Here is a 19,819-nt window from a genome sequence, read left to right as displayed (position 1 = left end):
AACGATTTCAAACAAGCTATTATTAAGCCCCTTCTTAAAAAAAACAAACCTGGATCCAGGTTGTCTTAGCAACTACAGGCCAATTTCAAATTTGCCATTTCTCTCCAATTTTTTTTTTGAAAAGGCTGTGGCACAACAGCTCACTGAGCACCTCTCCAGTCTGAATTTCGTCTCCACCACAGCACTGAAACTGCATTAGCCAAGGTAGTCAATGATCTACTGTTATCCTGTGACGCGGGTTCTATCTCTGTCCTGGTTCTTCTAGACCTAAGTGCAGCTTTTGACACGGTGGATCATGAGATTCTCTTGGAACGTATGGAGAACTATGTTGGGATTTCTGGTACGTCACTTCAGTGGTTTAGATCGTATCTATCTGATAGTGGACATATTGTGATCTATGATGGCTGCTCATCCAGGAGCTCCAGTACCACAGGGTTCAGTTCTAGGCCCTCTTATTTTCACTCTATATGCTGCCTTTAGGAAACATAATTAGAAGCTCTGGGGTAAATTTTCACTGTTATGCAGATGATACTCAGCTATATATGTCTATAAAGTCTGGAGAATTTCCACATGCTATGGAAAAATGTGTTTCTAGGTTGAGAGCTTGGATGACTGCACATTTCCTTCTTCTAAATTCGGATAAAACCGAGGTTCAAATTTTCGGTCCTAAAAAATATAGAAATAATTTTTCCAATCTGACCTTAGACCTAGACGGCGTCAAAGTCTCTCAAAGCCAGCTGGTAAAAAATTTAGGAGTCACAATGGACCCAGACCTTTCGTTTGAGTACCATATTAAGCAAATGACCAGAACTGCATTTTTCCATCTACGTAATATTGCCAAAATACGAAAATTTCTCTCAAAGGATGATGCCGAAAAACTAATACATGCATTTGTTACGTCCCGATTGGACTATTGCAATGTGTTGTTCTCTGGCCTCCCAATTACCCACCTAAAAAATTTACAGCGGGTGCAAAATGCTGCTGCTAGACTATTGACCAGAACAAGAAAGTTTGATCACATAACATCTACTCTTGTCTCTCTACACTGGCTCCCTATCCAAGCCAGAGCTGACTTCAAAGTTCTACTACTAACCTACAAATCTCTGCATGGATTGGCACCACTGTACCTCTCCGGTCTCCTTGCACCCTATTGCCCCGCAAGGACACTTAGATCTCAAGATGCCGGCTATCTGGTGGTTCCCAAAATTAAGAAAAAAACAGCTGGAGGTAGGGCGTTCTCATATAGAGCACCTCTTCTCTGGAACAAATTACCTGTCTCAATTAAGGAGTCTGATACTGTTTCGACATTTAAAATTAGGTTAAAAACGTTATTGTTTAGTCAATTCTACGACTGTTAAAGGTAAGTATGTTACTAGTTGGAGGCAACGGGGGACGGGTTGTTTCCATCCTTATTCTATAAGTATAACTTATTTTAGAGTTCTCTTCCCCTGGAACAGATTTCATGTTCCAAACGAGGGGGGCTGTCGCTGTCTTGGTGTGTGGGGTTGCATCAAATTCCCCTTTTTTGCTCTGTTAAATTGCTGCACCAGTCCACACTTGACCGGTGGGGATCTCATTCTATTATGACTGTAACTGTTAGCTGCTCCTGGCATTCTCTAATCCCTGCTCTCCTCTCTCTGTCACCCTCCCCCACACACATCCCTTGTGGTGTGGGGGGTTTGAGTTGTCAGCACCTGCCTGGTCGTCGGTCGGCCAACGCTGGACCTGGTCGCGAGTCTCCCGGTCCTGTCCTACATCTATAAAGTTGAACAATGGATTTTGGTGTTTCAAAACCGATCGACACTGTATGACTATGTTTAGCCTGTGTTCTGCTCCTCTCTCTCACCAACCATCTCTGGAGGAGGGGATCCCTCTCTGAATTGCTCCTCCCATTTTTTCTCCTGTTGAGTTTTTTTTGGGGAGTTTTTCCTTGTCTTCCTTGAGGGTTTAGGTTGGTTGAGGGGCAGTTCTATGGGCTTATGTGAAGCCCTCTGTGACATGCTTGCGTGTAAAAAGGGCTATACAAATAAATTTGATTTGATACAGTTTAAATTATATATGTTGAAGAAAGCTTTATATTCCAAAAGGTTACCAGACATCTATAACATCATTCACAAACACAATTCCCTTTTCATACCAATCATATTTAAACAATGATTTCATATTGATTACAATGACCCTATTGTTCCATAAGGCTCCAATTTTTTAAGATAGAACATTTTTGGCTCGACGTTGATAGGCTCGAAATTGTGAAGCTCGAATTTTTTGGGGGCTCGAATTTGAGCAACCTAAATTTCCGAGTCTTGAATTTTTGGGTCAGATTTTCTTTTTCCATTGAAATATATATTCATATGTGAATTCGGTGTTGTTTAAATTTCAATATTAAGTATTCAATGCATTTTAAAATTCAAAACATGATGTCACTGATTTGCTTCCATACAAATGGCAGCACACCCTCTGCTGACATCCTGAATATGTGGACCAGAGTGACTGTCAAGCTCGTGGGAGCAACTTCCGGGTCACAACACAAAAATCTATGCAAAATTGAGAAAGAAGATTTCCACACACTATTAAGGACATGAAAGAAAATCAGATAACGGGTCAGTTTTTCGTTTTCTATTATCGAAACAAAAAAACGGAAAATGGGTAGTTTTCCGTTTTCCTATTTCTAAATGGTAGTCGGGAAACAGCTTGTTTCCCGATTTTGGTTTTCTAATTTGAAAACGAAAATCCATTGGCCGCAAAGTACACGGACCCCTGCGCCAGGCCTCATTCTTTTTATTAATGTCTCTGTACAAATACAGAGACATATCGTACAGGACTGGATATGCAGCCACACAGGCGATTAGTTTCTCTATCTTGAAACTGAAAGCTAGAAATGTTTACCATGGTTGCTACGTTACGAGAAACAAGAACACTCCGATGCCCATGTTACATTTACATTACATTTACATTTAATCATTTAGCAGACGCTCTTATCCAGAGCGACTTACAGTAAGTACAGGGACATTCTCCCCGAGGCAAGTAGGGTGAAGTGCCTTGCCCAAGGACACAACGTCATTCGTCAGAGCCGGGAATCGAACCGGTAACCTTCAGATTACTAGCCCGACTCCCTAACCTCTCAGCCCCCTGACTCCCGGGGGCGGTTCTGTTGTATGGTCCCCAGCCCAAGGATGTTAAAGATCCTGTAAAGTAAATTCCATGTTTTGCTTACATTATATACGTGTGAAATGAGTTCCTGAAAGCATGTGCAAAGCGCTAAGACTTTGTCACACTGAAATGTGGAGTTAAACCAAAGAACAGTTTCTCTTCCGTTTTCAGATCAGGTTTTAATGGGCGGAGCCAAAAAATGCCTTATCTACGTCATTTCGCCCTATCTACGCCAGATCACTGAATGGCTCCTCCTGCTGTACTGTTATTGTAGCCTACATCAGCTAGCTAGCTAGCTTCAGGATGTCTCCCACCACCCACAACTGCATCTTCCCTGGATGCAAGAAATCCAGCTGCGCTGCAACGCCATTTAAGTTCCCTATTGATAATGAAAGGAAAAATAGGTGGATAGATTTTGTGAAGAGCCACGCTCATGGAAAGCTTCGGATAAACTCCAACAGCCGCCTCTGCACTGACCATTTCACAGTGGACAGTTTTAACATGGACCAGAGACAGACGGGGTTCACCAACACACGGCTTCTCTTGCAGCGCGGAGCCGTACCGAGCATCGCCCCTGCGGCCGTTCATCCTCCGGTCGCACCTGGACCACCGTGTGCTTGTTATAATTATACTAGATAACTTTTCCAGAGGTATCTCTGCTATGAGTTAGTGCAAACCGCTAAATTGATATTAGGCTACTCGGTGTAGAATGATGGTATTTTGGTGATATGGTAGCTAATGTGTTAGAAGTAGCCTAGTTGGAGAGCTCACTGTCTGCTGTCTCTGGTGTCCATTTTTACTGTTAAAGCTCAGGGGAACATTTCATTTATATGCATCTGTATGTTTCACTCATTGAACAAATAAATTCTAATTCTATACGGTTTTGTTTGGCTCGACATAGCGTCCATTATCTGGGTCGGAGGTAGGCACTAGGCAGCGAGGGGCGGAGCTTCAGCTCCTTCAGGCGACACGCCCCCCCAGTCTCAAGCAGAGAAGACTGCTGATTTTTTCACGATTTCAAAGCCTAATTTAACATACTTGTCGGTGTTATTTTTTCATTCGAATTTGGATGGGTAGTTAATAACACATTATTCTGTGGTAACGTCTCTAACCCTAACCCTAACTTCTCCATCCTCTGTGAGGACCCCCCGTCCTGCTCCTCCTCCATCCTCACTGAGGACCCCGTTTACCACCTCTGTGAGGACCCCCAGCCCTGCTGTTAGCACCAGCCTGGAAGTAGCCACTGTGAGTACAGCGTCTCCTTTTGTCTGGTTATGTTTCAAGTCATCTTGAGAGTAGCCTTTTTGAATGCAAAAAAACATTCTTATTTGCTGTTGTCTTCCAAACAGGATGGGGCAGGAGAAATCCATCCAGCTGCTACTGGGGCTACAGCTTCTGTCTGGTTGCCGGGTGAGCTGAGCAAGTCAATCCCTGTTCAAGATCAGAGGTGGATTTCCAACACCCTCTTTCACTCTGGCAAACTGCGGACAGATTTGAAGCTGTGGTATGAGCCCCCTGTTCCAGCACTAATATATCATCAAACACCAACACCCGACTGCTTCATCACCCATCGGCTGATGGTGTGGATTCCCTACCGCCTTTGGTGAGGGTGTTCTGCCCAGCTTGTGGGAACCAGGGCAGACATTACCCTCCAATAAACATGTAACTAATCACTCCAACAATGGGCATGTCAGGTATGCTTGTGACATTCGTGTCATTCGGATGCTTCGGGAAAGGACCCTTGGCAACAGTCCAACACGACTGGTGAAGCAGCTCAAGGAGAACCATGGGGAGGAATGGCTGACCCGGTTGGCACACTATCTCGGGGAGTGTGCTGACTTTGTGGATCGACCCAGTCTGTTCCCAGTAGTCTGGCAGGAGCCCTCTGAGCCCATCGACATTCCCACCCGGCTGCTGTCCGTGTACGGCAGGGACATCCTCTCCCGCATGGACCACATCAAGGCCAGCATCAACTCCACGTTTGGCTCCATTTAAAAAATGGATTCAACCAAAAAGGTAATACATCATTTGACTGTGTAATTGTACATTACTGTGTACATTAATTGTTTAACCTTTTAATAGTTTTAAATGTGCCTGAAAACGCCTAAACAACATACCCAAAGTACATTGAAAGCTGTTGTTGAACCATTTGGAGTACATGAATGTAAATGGTCTCTTTTGAAAGGTGACACTGAAGTTATTTCCCCTGTTGTTAGGACCCCTGTAAGTCCTACTGGTGTTGAGTAATAGAAGCTTGAACACAAGGAAACTGAAAGTTTCTATCTCCGACTAGATTTTGTTTTGAAAACAGAGGCCTGAAGAGGCCTAGAGGTGGTAGGTATTAGCTCATTTCAGAGCCAGTCAAAGCCAGTTTGAGAAATTTGTTTAGAACGAGTGTGTGTGTGGGGGGGGGGGGGGGGGGGTGCAGGACGCACAGACCTAGTTGGCTGTAGAGGGGAGAATCGATAAGAGAATCGATAAGAGAATCGAATCGATAAGGAGTCGGAATCGTTAAAATCTTATCAATACGCATCCCTACTCTCATATAAACATTAACTTTTGTCACATTCTAGATCACAAAGAAGCTGTCTGGCCATGGCAAGGGGACAGCTCTCTGGGTGACCTCCCTTGGGAACGAGGTTGGACAGATCCTGACCAGTGTCCTGACGGTGCAGGAGGGGCCGGGATTGGATCACATGGTGTCTGGTGTGATGGAGCGGTACCGCCAGGCAGCTGTTCCACCCCCAGTGCTGCTGTACGTGGACTGTGGTTGCTGCAAAAGCGAGGGGCCGAGCAAGCTGCAGACCAGGTTTGGAGAGTGGCCAGACCTCCACATACGGCTGGACATCTGGCACTTTATGAGGAGGATGGCTATCGGCTGCACCACCGACGCTCACCCACTCTACCCCACCTTTATGGGCTCTCTGTCTGCCTGCATCTTTGAGTGGGATGCAGGGGACCTCACTCTGTTGCGGCAGGCAAAGAGAGCGCAGCTCAGGCAGGAGGGTGTGCCATCCATAACGGATCTTGTGGTGGACACCAAGATCTCCAAGATGGAGCTGAGCCTCTACTGCCGCAGGAAGACACGCGGCGAAGAGACCAGCATCAGCCTCATCGACCGTCTGCTGCAGGAACTGGGGGGTGCAAGAGGTAGAGACCTCATGGGGGTGCCACTGCTGGACCAGGTGCGCATGGAGCACATCTGGCGTGTGCAGAAACACCGTCAAGTGCATCCAGGACGTGCCAGGGGTGCAGCTGTACACTGAGGTTGGAAGCACCACCAAGGGGGGCGTGGTACTGACCAGGTACCGCTGTGCCAGGGGGTCCACATCCCTGGAGTCGTTTCATTGCCACCTAAACAGGTTCATTCCAGGTTGGTGTCTCTCTTATGTGTAATGTTTTCAATAATTTTATGTTTTTTTATGAAACCATTATTCAGATTGAAAAGCAAGACCTTTTTTTAATTGGCCAACATCATTTATATATTTTCTTCAGGAACCAGTGCAAACGCACTGAATTTCCAGCTGTACCTCCTGGAAGGCCTGAATAGGTGGAACCAGGATCGGGGGACTGCAGCAGTGACCAGCAAGCCATCGTCCCTCCTCACCTACTCCGGGGGTGTGGCCCACTGTGTAAACACCTGCAGCACTGTAAAAACAGCCTGAAAGTGTTTGGCCGGGCATTTGTGCCAACCTTTACGCCACCTGCCAAATACACTGGTATGTCAAGCTGATATCTGGATATATAATACTGTTTGTGGGTTTTCTGTGTTCTAACTTAAGTTCAACAAGGCTTTATTTTTACTATGCCCATTACCAAAGCAAACCATACACTTACTTGCTCATAACATGATACAGAAACACTACTCTGATATTAAACAGTATCTATATAGAATGCTACAAATACAGCTAATAATGTGTGTGACTGTCTGTACTATTTTATAGGAGAGCTGCTTGGTGTTGACTACCTGCTGAGTCAGACTGGGAAGTCTCTCAACGTGAACCCCGACTCAGAGGAGACAGAGGGCATGCTGGAGGATGTTCATGAGGGCGAGGAAGAAGATGAGGGCTTCCAGGAAAAACCAAGTCTTGCTGTGTCAAGTCTCCTGGATGACCCAAGCTTCTCTACTCCCACCCTGCCTCCTGCCTCCATGGCTGCTCCCACCCTGCCTCCTGCCTCCATGGCTGCTCCCATCCTGCCTCCTGCCTCCATGGCTGCTCCCACCCTGCCTCCTGCCTCCATGGCTGCTCCCACCCTGCCTCCTGCCTCCATGGCTGCTCCCACCCTGCCTCCTGCCTCCATGGCTGCTCCCACCCTGCCTCCTGCCTCCATGGCTGCTCCCATCCTGCCTCCTGCCTCCATGGCTGCTCCCACCCTGCCTCCTGCCTCCATGGCTGCTCCCATCCTGCCTCCTGCCTCCATGGCTGCTCCCACCCTGCCTCCTGCCTCCATGGCTGCTCCCATCCTGCCTCCTGCCTCCATGGCTGCTCCCACCCTGCCTCCTGCCTCCATGGCTGCTCCCACCCTGCCTCCTGCCTCCATGGCTGCTCCCACCCTGCCTCCTGCCTCCATGCCTGCTCCCACCCTGCCTCCTGCCTCCATGGCTGCTCCCATCCTGCCTCCATGGCTGCTCCCACCCTGCCTCCTGCCTCCATGGCTGCTCCCATCCTGCCTCCTGCCTCCATGGCTGCTCCCACCCTGCCTGCTCCCACCCTGCCTCCTGCCTCCATGCCTGCTCCCACCCTGACTCCTGCCTCCATGGCTGCTCCCACCCTGCCTCCATGGCTGCTCCCACCCTGCCTCCTGCCTCCATGGCTGCTCCCACCCTGCCTCCTGCCTCCATGGCTGCTCCCACCCTGCCTCCTGCCTCCATGGCTGCTCCCACCCTGCCTCCTGCCTCCATGGCTGCTCCCACCCTGCCTCCTGCCTCCATGGCTGCTCCCATCCTGCCTCCTGCCTCCATGGCTGCTCCCACCCTGCCTCCTGCCTCCATGGCTGCTCCCATCCTGCCTCCTGCCTCCATGGCTGCTCCCACCCTGCCTCCTGCCTCCATGGCTGCTCCCACCCTGCCTCCTGCCTCCATGGCTGCTCCCACCCTGCCTCCTGCCTCCATGGCTGCTCCCACCCTGCCTCCTGCCTCCATGGCTGCTCCCACCCTGCCTCCTGCCTCCATGCCTGCTCCCACCCTGCCTCCTGCCTCCATGGCTGCTCCCATCCTGCCTCCATGGCTGCTCCCACCCTGCCTCCTGCCTCCATGGCTGCTCCCATCCTGCCTCCTGCCTCCATGGCTGCTCCCACCCTGCCTGCTCCCACCCTGCCTCCTGCCTCCATGCCTGCTCCCACCCTGACTCCTGCCTCCATGGCTGCTCCCACCCTGCCTCCATGGCTGCTCCCACCCTGCCTCCTGCCTCCATGCCTGCTCCCACCCTGCCTCCTGCCTCCATGGCTGCTCCCACCCTGCCTCCATGGCTGCTCCCACCCTGCCTCCTGCCTCCATGGCTGCTCCCATCCTGCCTCCTGCCTCCATGGCTGCTCCCACCCTGCCTGCTCCCACCCTGCCTCCTGCCTCCATGCCTGCTCCCACCCTGACTCCTGCCTCCATGGCTGCTCCCACCCTGCCTCCTGCCTCCATGCCTGCTCCCACCCTGCCTCCTGCCTCCATGGCTGCTCCCACCCTGCCTCCATGGCTGCTCCCACCCTGCCTCCTGCCTCCATGGCTGCTCCCACCCTGCCTGCTCCCACCCTGCCTCCTGCCTCCATGGCTGCTCCCATCCTGCCTCCTGCCTCCATGGCTGCTCCCATCCTGCCTCCTGCCTCCATGCCTGCTCCCACCCTGCCTCCTGCCTCCATGGCTGCTCCCATCCTGCCTCCTGCCTCCATGCCTGCTCCCACCCTGCCTCCTGCCTCCATGGCTGCTCCCACCCTGCCTCCATGGCTGCTCCCACCCTGCCTCCTGCCTCCATGGCTGCTCCCATCCTGCCTCCTGCCTCCATGGCTGCTCCCACCCTGCCTGCTCCCACCCTGCCTCCTGCCTCCATGGCTGCTCCCATCCTGCCTCCTGCCTCCATGGCTGCTCCCACCCTGCCTCCTGCCTCCATGGCTGCTCCCACCCTGCCTCCATGGCTGCTCCCACCCTGCCTCCTGCCTCCATGGCTGCTCCCATCCTGCCTCCTGCCTCCATGGCTGCTCCCACCCTGCCTGCTCCCACCCTGCCTCCTGCCTCCATGGCTGCTCCCATCCTGCCTCCTGCCTCCATGGCTGCTCCCACCCTGCCTCCTGCCTCCATGGCTGCTCCCATCCTGCCTCCTGCCTCCATGGCTGCTCCCATCCTGCCTGCTGCCTCCCTGGCTACTAACACCCTGCCTGCTGCCTCCCTGCCTGCTGCTGCCCCCCTGGCTGCTCCCTCCCTGGTATCTTAAGAAAATCAATGTATCTGCGTTTTGTCCCACTTCACTGACCTTCCATTGTGATGCTCATTTTTGTTTATTTTCAGGCTGTGGACTCTGGCATGTTCGGCTTGGACAGAGTAGACAGCTTGGCAGAGCGTTTGGTGGAGCTGAGGAACCAGTCCTCTCTGGCCCTCACCAACCAGCAGGTCAATAACATTTATTGTCTTGCTACATTCCCTTTGTGCCCTGCCAAAAATGTTCACACTTGCACATCTTTTTGTCTTCTCATGTGTTCTCTCTGTGTAGGTAAGCAACATTGTTGCTCTGTGGCAGAACCTGCTGGACTACGACCAGCAGAGGGTTTCCTTTGCTGCCAGACACCAGAGCAGGCTGGATAGAGGGAGGTTCAGGTCTCCAAAGAAGAGGCAGGAGTTCACTCCAGGGGTGGAGAGCATGAAGAGGCACGCACTCACCACCACTGCCCCGCTTGCCCAATGGCCTGCTTGCTGCCGCCTGATTGAACTGATCTTTGTCAGGCTCTGTGCCATCCATCGGTCTCCCAAGAAGAAGGGGACTGGCGCAGTGTCCAGATGGAATTTAATCCTGGATGACTACAGGATAATCAGGTAGCGCATTTAGGCAAATGGGACGGTCATGCAGCAGACCACACTGCAGCTAGTGGATGTAAGCCACACCACCCTTGTGCAGTGGCACAACAAGAGGGTGAAGAAGCAGGACAACGCTGTGGTTATGCAGGGGCTGAACTTGCCCAGTCGCTTGTCTGCGGCAGCCGACCCACAGATGGTCCCGCCCACAGATGTGACACCGGTGGCTATAAAGATGCATGCCCAGCGTCAGCTCTTCCCTGCTCCACCCTCGGCCCCTCGTCTGTTGGTGCTGGCTCCGGTGACCTCACAGGTGCCTGTCCTCGTCGCTGCTCCACAGGCCCTGGGAGGTATCTTCCCTGCACTGGTCCGAAAACTAACCCGCCATGTACTCCACAACACGTGCAAGAAATGCGGGACAGCCCAGACTGGACACAGTCAGTACAAAGGAACCGTGTACACCCCCTCTGTAGAGGCTGTTCCCAAGGAGCAGTGGTTGGAGGACATGAAAAAAAAGTAGATGCCCCTCTACCCCCCTCCCAAAGGCATAGACACTGAACACTTTAATTTTGTCAAAAGTTCTGTTAATGTTTTCCGTTATTGTCTGTGACATCACGAGAGGCTGGGTCCTGGAGGGGTGCTACATTCCCCGGAGGTGGCTGCAGCCCTGAGCAGCTGTGGCTCCCTCTGCTGGGGGACCTCCATCCCTCCCTAAAAACGGGGCATGCCCACACACCTGAAACTGATCAGATGACCTAAAGGGTTGGGTTAAAGAGGGAGAGCCACAGTTAGGTGGGCAGAGTGGGGTTTGGTGAAGAAGAAGGAGTCCTGCGCCTAGAAGAGGCGCCGTTTTTGGAATCCTATGTAAGATCTTGAAGTTTTTTTTTGTTAATCCTGAGGATCTTCAATAAACCCTTGTTTTGTTCGACCCCGGTGTCCTCGCACTATTTTGAGCTGTCCCGCTGAGGGCTGTGTAGCTTCTCGTGGCGTCACATGTCTATAGTTACTGTTGAATAAGTGAATGGCGGGATTCACTACTGTTCTGTATATATTTAAAGGGGTGATTGCAAAACCGATTTCACCTTGTCATAGTTGAATAACGACAGTTCGGTGGGTAAAATGAACATACAGTGAACCTCAAAGTCCATTGACACCTCTTTCCTATGCAAATCTTAAAAATGAAAAACTTTGGCTGTAAAACGCTAGCTTTTCAACAAAGCCACCGGACTGACGTCAGTCCGGGGACCGCCTTTTTTGGCTCTGGTCTGTATCTTTGTCACGCCCAAAAATGTATATCCAGACCAGCCCACTCACTGGTGTTCTTGCCCAGTCCGAGGTAGCATAGATCTCCGGTGCTAGTTTAGCTGCGCGCTGCTCTGTGTAGGCTACTTCTAAGCAATTACAAAGAATAACGTTTTGAAGTATAACAAGGATATTGAAAATGGACCACGGTCGTAAATGCTGTGTTCCAGGCTGTACAGGTAAGGCTAACACTCATAGTCTTCCCAAGGAGCCAAACATTCGACAGGCATGGCTGCTGTTTGTCTATGAGAAGATCCCGGCGAAGTTCGACACTCAATTATTCATTTGCTATGAACATTTCACCCAAGAGCACATCTTTTCAGGTTCTGAAAAGATGTGCTGTTCCGACCGTACGCTCATCGCAACCACAATCTGTAAGTAGGCTACGGTATGATTTTGTCGGTAACAGTTATTAGCAATGCTAACGTCTCCTGTATCTAGCATAGGTAGAATACTACATACGTTTCTAAACACATCAACATACTTTACTTAGCAAATTACTCTAGCTCGACTAGCTGTAGTCGGCATTAGAAGGGAAGCTTCCGAAAAAATAGCCAGAAAACAAATAGCAGTCTGGCCTATTGCTAACGCCTGTCTAGATTATCTATTTCAAAGAACTGGAGAAAGGCAGGTGCTAGATACAGGATACGTTAGCATTGCTAATAACTGTTACCGACAAAAATCATACTACAGCTTGAGGTTGTGATGACGGTCGGAACGCACCTCTATTTTCAGCAACAGCTTCATAGCAAATCCTGCTTTAGCTACATTGTCCCAGGTTTTCAAAACCGTCCTCGGTGAAATGGTTCGCGCAAATGTGTCGAGGGTTGAACTGCACAGGGATCTTCTACGCTACGGTATAGACAAACATCAGCCATGCCCGTCTAGTCAATGTTATCTAGACTCTAGCTCATCTGCTTTTTATTAACGCTGATTTGCAAGGAATGCAAGAACAGCTAGATAGCGAAAACACCTGGACTGTAGGCATGTAAACTAGTTTAGCTTGCTAACGCAAGAGCATAGGTAGAATGTATGGTGATTTAGCCTAGTTTATTGGCAATGGGGCTAACGTTGTTTCATGTTCCTGACTGTTTCATTCAAATAAATAACCTGTGTGGTTATGTAAATCTACAATTCACGATGCATGTTTGTCCAGATCTTTGTCAGGTTATTTTTCAGCAAGATGTCTAGAGCTAGCTAACTGAAGCTGAGTTGAATCACGATATAGTTTGGTTGCTATAAGCTGTAACGTTCTACCCACCTAAGTCAATCCAGTTTTCTTCGACAACAGTAGTGGAAACAACTAACGTTATCATTTCAAATGATATCTAGTCAATCTGTTGAAAACAGTGTTGTGTAGACACAATAGATTTATTTGCGCATTTTTATTTCAAGTCTCCACCTTCGGTGTTTCAGTGAGTGCTGTTGGCCGTGTTGCGTTTTTGCTCCCCAGCTTCACTTGTTGAAAACCAACCAATCAGCGCGCAGCTCATCTAAATATTAATGAGCATACCATAAAAGGAGAAAAGCTAGTATTTTTCCCGGGAAAATTTCAGAGGATCCATCAGGGGGCATAGAACAGCACCCGGGCCATTTTCAACCCAACCAATGTTACATACCCTATTCGGAGACCTTAAGGAACAGTGTGAAATACACCAAAAACCCAGTCAATCACCCCTTTAAGTTATTGTCTGTAGTTACTGTTGAATAAGTGAATGGAGGGATTCACTACTGTTCTGTATATATTTAAGTTATTGTCTGTAGTTACTGTTGAATACGTGAATGGAGAAATTCACTTACTACTGCATAATGGCTTTGTGATGACTGAAAATAAAAGTTTGATCACAACAGAAATGTATTTTCCTATGCTTCGTTTGTGAGTCAGATGGCTGAGCGGTGAGGGAGTCGGGCTAGTAATCTGAAGGTTGCCAGTTCGATTCCCAGCCGTGCAAAATTACGTTGTGTCCTTGGGCAAGTCACTTCACCCTACTTGCCTCGGGGGAATGTCTCTGTACTTACTGTAAGTCCCTCTGGATAAGAGCGTCTGCTAAATAACTAAATGTAAATGTATGTTTTGTGGATAAAAGTTTCTGCTAAATACATCAACTTAATTTTAAATATTCACTTAACAGTTATTAGTATCACCATTGTTTTGTTATTATCCAAACAGTGATTATGTGATTTCCAAGAATAAAAATTACAACAATTTAGTCAAACCAGAACCTTGGGATTAACTTTTATCCCATATATATGTCTATAGAAATATAAGGTTTTAATTGTGATTCCTGATATACCTCAACATTTAAAAAACATTGGTGATGTAGGTCTGGGCCATAAAAATCCCTTCCTTCTCTTTTTTCCTCCTTCTTCCCCTTTCTCCCCCCTCCTTTCCTTTCTTCCCCCCCAGATAGACGAATGTTCCCCAGCTTTGGCGCGACTCCCTCACCGCTCAGCCACCTGACTCCCCTTTTAACTTTCAAACGTAAGAATGCCTAATTTGTCTAGCACTTCAAATGGCATCGAGCCTTGTACAGAGGACTCAGTGAAAACCTACTTAGTTGAGCATGTTGACTTAATACTTAAGTAATATTATATAATGGCTTCTTTGTCCTTAACATAAAGTATTTGTCCTGCATTTGTCCAGCAATAATGCACCCATAGCAAAGAGCGTGGCTCTCCACCTAGTTTGAATATTGCAGGGCACAATTTAAGAGGACATCTCACCTCATAAAAATGCCCTCACTAATTGTGAAATGATGAAAGGCAAATGAAATGAAGCAGTGGCAATTTTAGACCCTTTTTAGGGGTGCTCAAGCACCCATAAATTTAATCTCAGCACCCCTAAAAATAATAATAATACAAAAATAACAAATACAAATTATTGGGTGTGCTTTGCCTTCGGCAAGGGCACAACCTTTGTTCTCTCACATATATATTATTATTATTATTATTCTTTTTGCCCCCCTAAAACTCAGTCAATATTTATACATACAGAATACATACATATATATACAATACAGAACATTCGTTTCGCATCTGTTAACTTGGGGGATAGCTAGGCTAACTATAGCTTTACTGCAAGGCAGCTGCAGAAACGCCACAAGCAAAGAGGCCAGGGTGATAACTATTTACTCATTTTACTTTGTGATATGACACACAATTGTCATGTGTAATGTACAGTATAAGCTGATATTATTAAGGAAGTACATCTACTTTCGGAAACAGTAGTCTACTATTTCACTGAAGTATTAGCATCATGACATTAGCCTGTGTTGCCCGGGCAACACATACTACAGTGGTCTATGATGTAGCGTTATCTGTTTTCAATCGTTAAAATAAACATTCCTTACATATACATTTTCGTTGTAGGACTTATTCTGACATTAGTAAACGATTTGTTGGTGAAATTACCATTACCTGTGGTTTCAAACCAGTGTAGCTCACTGCAACGCTGTAGCTTACGTGAGACACTACAAAAACATCTACACTACACAGCTGTTTAGGAAGTCAAACGGCGACAGAACATGTTCGGCACTCCCCTTACTTAAATCAAAAGTCTATCTAACTACTAACCTGAACTTCATTGCCACAGCCTAAACGTTGTCAATCTGTTCCTGTTAAACCGTACAACGGAAAGTTAAATCCAATTCAACCAACGCAATCGCTACCAAGACGAACACAGCAGTAGTCTAGTACTGTGCCGTAGTAGTACAATTTACCGGGGCAGCTTCTCCACACAGGGCTATTGCACTTGGCGTTGTTACTGACAATGATCGCTACCAGTGAGCTTTTTATGAATGAGCGATTTTCCACTAAATAAATGTCAAGCTTATTTACGTTTTGGGGGGCATATTTTCCGTTAGCAGATGGTACTGTTTGAATCGCGATTCCATCTTCTACTGCCGGGCAACGTCGTAGAATAATCTTCAAAGGGGGTTCTTTATTAATGAATGAATGCAATGAGTAGGCTAAATGCCTGAAAATATCATGAGAAGGGAAAAACTTAAAATGACGTTTAAGTCATAGAGATTAGGTCAATTTTTACACCGGTCTGCCCAATTTATTCGTTTTGTTTCAACGATGAGGCTGCCTCTTGCAGGGGAAATGAGAAGACATCTATTTCATTCTACACTTCACTCGTATTTTCAGTTGTAAATGAGCAGCAAAAAAAAATATGCTTTTAAATCTATGTCATCTTTATAAATAATAAGTATGCATTTTTATATAAAATATACAGAAATATCAGTTGTAAAAATGTCATTCAAAAACGGACCCCTGTGCAACCGACGCAAGCACACCCTACAATTTCCCCAGAAATTGTACCCTCTCTAGTTATTGTTTATTATAATTTGAAGCTGGTAGTTCATGAAGAAAGGGACATCCTTAGTTTTTTCATTCATTCAATATTTTGCATAATAATACTAACTACTTAGTAACCGAACGGTCGAGGTTAGTAAGTTGTTTATTATACGGCATTTTTAGCTCTTTTCATCTCGTAAATGAAAATAAATGGTCATTGTAAATAGAAAACATGTTGTTTTGTTCATATCTCAAGTCTTTCCACGGTGTGTTTCAGGTGTGTTTTCTCAGTGTTCTCACTTTTATGCTCTTTTAGAAAGTTAAGAATTTCCTCGTCGCTGTTGATGTCTTTATTATCATCTGGATGGTAAAACTGACTCCTAGATATCTCTCATTTTGAAGTTGACGTCAGAGGGTAATAAAAATCTGTATCAGACCGGCGAGGAAGTCAATACACGACTGCCATGACGACCCACTAGCCAATCAGAACGCTCGTACTGTTGTTGCCATATAATAAATAAATGTATTAAAGGAGACATGACATGCTGTTTTTGGATGCTTTTATATAGGCCTTAGTGGTCCCCTAATACTGTATCAGAAGTCTCTTTCCCGAAATTCAGCCTTGGTGCAGAATTACAGCCACTACTAGCAGTCCCACAAGGAGCTTTCCTCAGAACGCGCTGTTTTGGTGTCTGTAGCTTTAAATGCTAATGAGGAGCGGAGGGGCGGCACCATGCGCTAATGTTTACAATGGATGTATCGCAATGGCTGTAGCCCCGTTGCTGTAAGATGCCTCCATTTGCCCATTCTCATCTGATTACCCTGGTTTGCAGAGGTACACACTCAGTCATTTCAATGAGGGGAAAGGCGGATATCGCGCATGCCATAACACCAACAGCAGAACGGTTATCCAAATAACAAAGAAGTGTACAACACTCACGTTACAGCATGTGTATTCACACACATACTTGATGCTATCTACCTTTCCATTAGCGACGGTAACTCAGCTGTTAGTTGCAGAGCTAATGTTACAGCCACATTCTAAGGGTAGCAAGCTAGGTAACCATATACAGTAAAGCTACAAAATGATATAGCGTTAGTTAACTTACTTGTCCGAGGTTAGTAGCTGGACGAAGGAGAGTTAGTACTGATCCAGAATTTTATTTCAGCAAGGCCAGTTTTGTATTAGCTCAAGTTGAAGAAACAGTCGTGGCTGAAGTGTTTGGCGCAGACATACAAAACAAATGCGCTTACAACAGAAGTTGTGTAGTCGCATTTCCAGAGAAAATAAAATTAAGATACTGGGTCTACAGAGGCTCGGATGAAGGAACTGTAAAAAGATTTTTGTTTTCCTTTGTACATCCAAACTGAGCAAATGTAATGCTTCGTTCGTTTGCAAGCCATGATGTCTCTCGAGGATAAAAACACTTGCACGGTCGTAGCTCAGTTTCTTATGGGCGGGCCAGATTCTCTGGGCGGGCAAAGCAGAGAGAGGGGAGGTAACCTTCCTCATTGTGACGTAACAAAGAGATTTTCAAACAGAGCAATTGAGCTTTCATTTTCTGAAAGGCGGAAAAGAACACCCAGGGCTTGGTTTACACCGATCGAAAATTCTAGCCACTGGGGGACCAAAGGCAGGCTAAGTTTTCATGTCATGTCACCTTTAATTGTTAACCAGTGAAATTAGGGATTTATTACAGGCATGCAAACTCCTCACCTTTAGGCGAGCTCACCTTTTTGAAACCAAAATGGGTAACCTACGTGTTCATGCAGATCCGATGGGGGGGGGGGGGGGGGGGGGGGGGGGGGCGTGGCCAACACAGCGTTTTACCCGTGCTTCCCAACTGGCTCTGAAACCAAATCATCACTCCTAATGCCTAAACCTCACAGCCAATCAGAGGCAGAGTGGGGAGAGGTTTACGGACCCATTTTACATCATCTAGTAGAAACTTTTGATCCAATATTAAAAAATTATGTTGATTGGGTGTGTGTTAGCTTTACAGTAAGTGATGCTTTTGACTTTTGCTTTTTAAAGTAGTTCAACACAGGTAATCCTGTTTGTTTAATTGTTTTTTATGATGTATGCTATACAAAAAATTTATTTATGTTTCAAAGAACATGAAATTGCTTACAAGAGCACAGATTCTACATAGATCAAGCCTCTTAATTTTGCTCTCAAAGTGCACCACATTCATAGCCTGGTCCTAACCAGACTCTCGTACATTTCATTTGTACAGAGAGTCTGGGCTCGCTCCATTGACAAGCGTTAACTTCCTTGAAGGCGGGTACTCTGTTGAAGTTTAAAACTATTGGATCTGCCCAGAGCCACTCTGGATCTGCCATAACCAATCACTACCGGAGACATTTGACTTGCGTACCTCAAGCCCAGACGCAGTACAGAAGCAAAATCTAAATTGAGCGGAAGTACGTCGGAGGGCAGTGTGGAAGAAATTGGGATTTCAGCAGAGCCAGGCTACCAGATTCATGCGTTTAACTTATAAATGTAATACATTTTCTTCCGGGGGACCATGCCCCCGGACCCCGGGTTCGCTGTATCCTTCTCATCTTTTTTACCCCTGACCTGTTTGCATGCCTGTTATTAGCAAAGGGGTTTTGCACTTTTGCAAAGCACTGTATTCATGTCACATTCTCATTGGGGTCTGAGCACCCCTAAAGGTCTGATCCTAGAATCGCCCCTGGAAAACATGAAATAGCAGTAATCTAAGAAGACTCAAGGGGGATGGTTTAAGTAGTTGTGTGTGTCAGTGAGATGGTGAGATCCTGTATGGATGGAGAGAGCCTATCAGACGTCCTTGCATACTCCTTTGTAACTGCAGTTGGGAATACGCTGTTGGCCCATGTCACAATTTAATGGGTGTATCTGTTCATTCGTTACAATGAATACATATCAGAATCTGATTTACCGTCCAGTACTGCAAATAGGCCCTCTCCCGCATCTCGAAACCATGCTCATTGACAGGACATACAGTTGCAAACTAGTCTATAGAGCAAGCGGCCCCATTATCGTCCATTCAAACTCGCCAACGTTCCAGACCCCATTATCGTCCACAACCGTTTCTTCCGTTAATTTCTTAAAGAAGATTATGCAGCAGCAACGAAATAAATTAACTCATCGATGAGTACACATCTTATATTGCTGCACACCAAATTAAAACTTCTTACTTTAAGATTTGAGTATGTAAATACGCTCTCAAGCCGTATGTGTAGCATCTGCCTTCCGCAGCGTCAAACTTGACATTTCTCCATTGAAAGTGGTTGGGTGGACGATAATGTCGTATATAATATATCGACATTTTGGTAAACTTTCTAACCAGCGTCGAGAGCTAGGTGGACGATAATGGGACCCCTTACGCTAACAATGGGCTATACAGGAACTGTATAGCCTAGTTTTTGTATTGTCCTCTGCGTTTGATAACTACGCTGAGTAGATAGTACATCTCATTTGTTCTGATCGAGTTTTCGGTTGGGAAAATCAAAGGTATCTAGCTTGTTAGCAAAACACTGTAGCCCACAACTAGTCTACACAGTAGAAATGCAGTACTCTCAACAGCGCTATCTCTAGCTAGTAGTCTAGTATGTACAACCCAAAGTCGACTGCCAGGAGATACAGTACTCACCAGTTTCGTTGCCCTGTAGGGACCCGGCCCAATCACTTTGCCCTCCATTCTAGAGTTTAAATTTCACAGTTTAACATTCATAGGCGAAATACTTTGCCGTTTTGATTTAAACCTTGGGTTCAACTTGGGTCTTACAAACTGCATTCTTCGCTGGCTCACAACAAACTTCAAATCTTGAGGGTAAGATTTGAACAATGTCATTGGCTGAAAGACTTGCCACGTGACTTTGCGAGACAACTTTTGTACAAGCAGTTGTACAAGCAGTTGAAGAGATTTTGTTACCAAAATTCGACCTTCATTATTAATTGTATTTCATTTTCATATCTTTTTTTATTCATGTTTCTATCAGGAGATGGCCAACATTCGACAAAATAAGTTTGAAATAACGTTCTTGACCAATTATGCAAATTTGACCTAAACTAAAGCTCATTTACAT

At 46.6% G+C, this 19,819-nt stretch overlaps 1 protein-coding gene across 2 annotated transcripts in view; it reads right to left on the bottom strand.

Moving 5' to 3' along the window:
* The window catches only part of depdc1b (DEP domain containing 1B), a 63,020-nt gene extending 43,473 nt beyond the window's left edge, over window positions 1-19,547 (bottom strand). For both annotated transcript variants that reach the window (XM_062484717.1, XM_062484718.1), the window contains exon 1: window positions 19,384-19,547. In XM_062484717.1, coding sequence (XP_062340701.1) covers window positions 19,384-19,431 — 48 coding nt within the window. In that variant the 5' untranslated portion in view covers window positions 19,432-19,547. The remainder of the gene's footprint in view (window positions 1-19,383) is intronic.
* Window positions 19,548-19,819: the final 272 nt, after the last annotated feature.

Source organism: Osmerus eperlanus, chromosome 18 (assembly GCF_963692335.1).
Source record: "Osmerus eperlanus chromosome 18, fOsmEpe2.1, whole genome shotgun sequence".
In the NCBI taxonomy this organism is placed as follows: domain Eukaryota; kingdom Metazoa; phylum Chordata; class Actinopteri; order Osmeriformes; family Osmeridae; genus Osmerus; species Osmerus eperlanus.
Note: the sequence above shows the minus strand (reverse complement) of the source record. Positions and strands in the feature narration are given on the sequence as shown.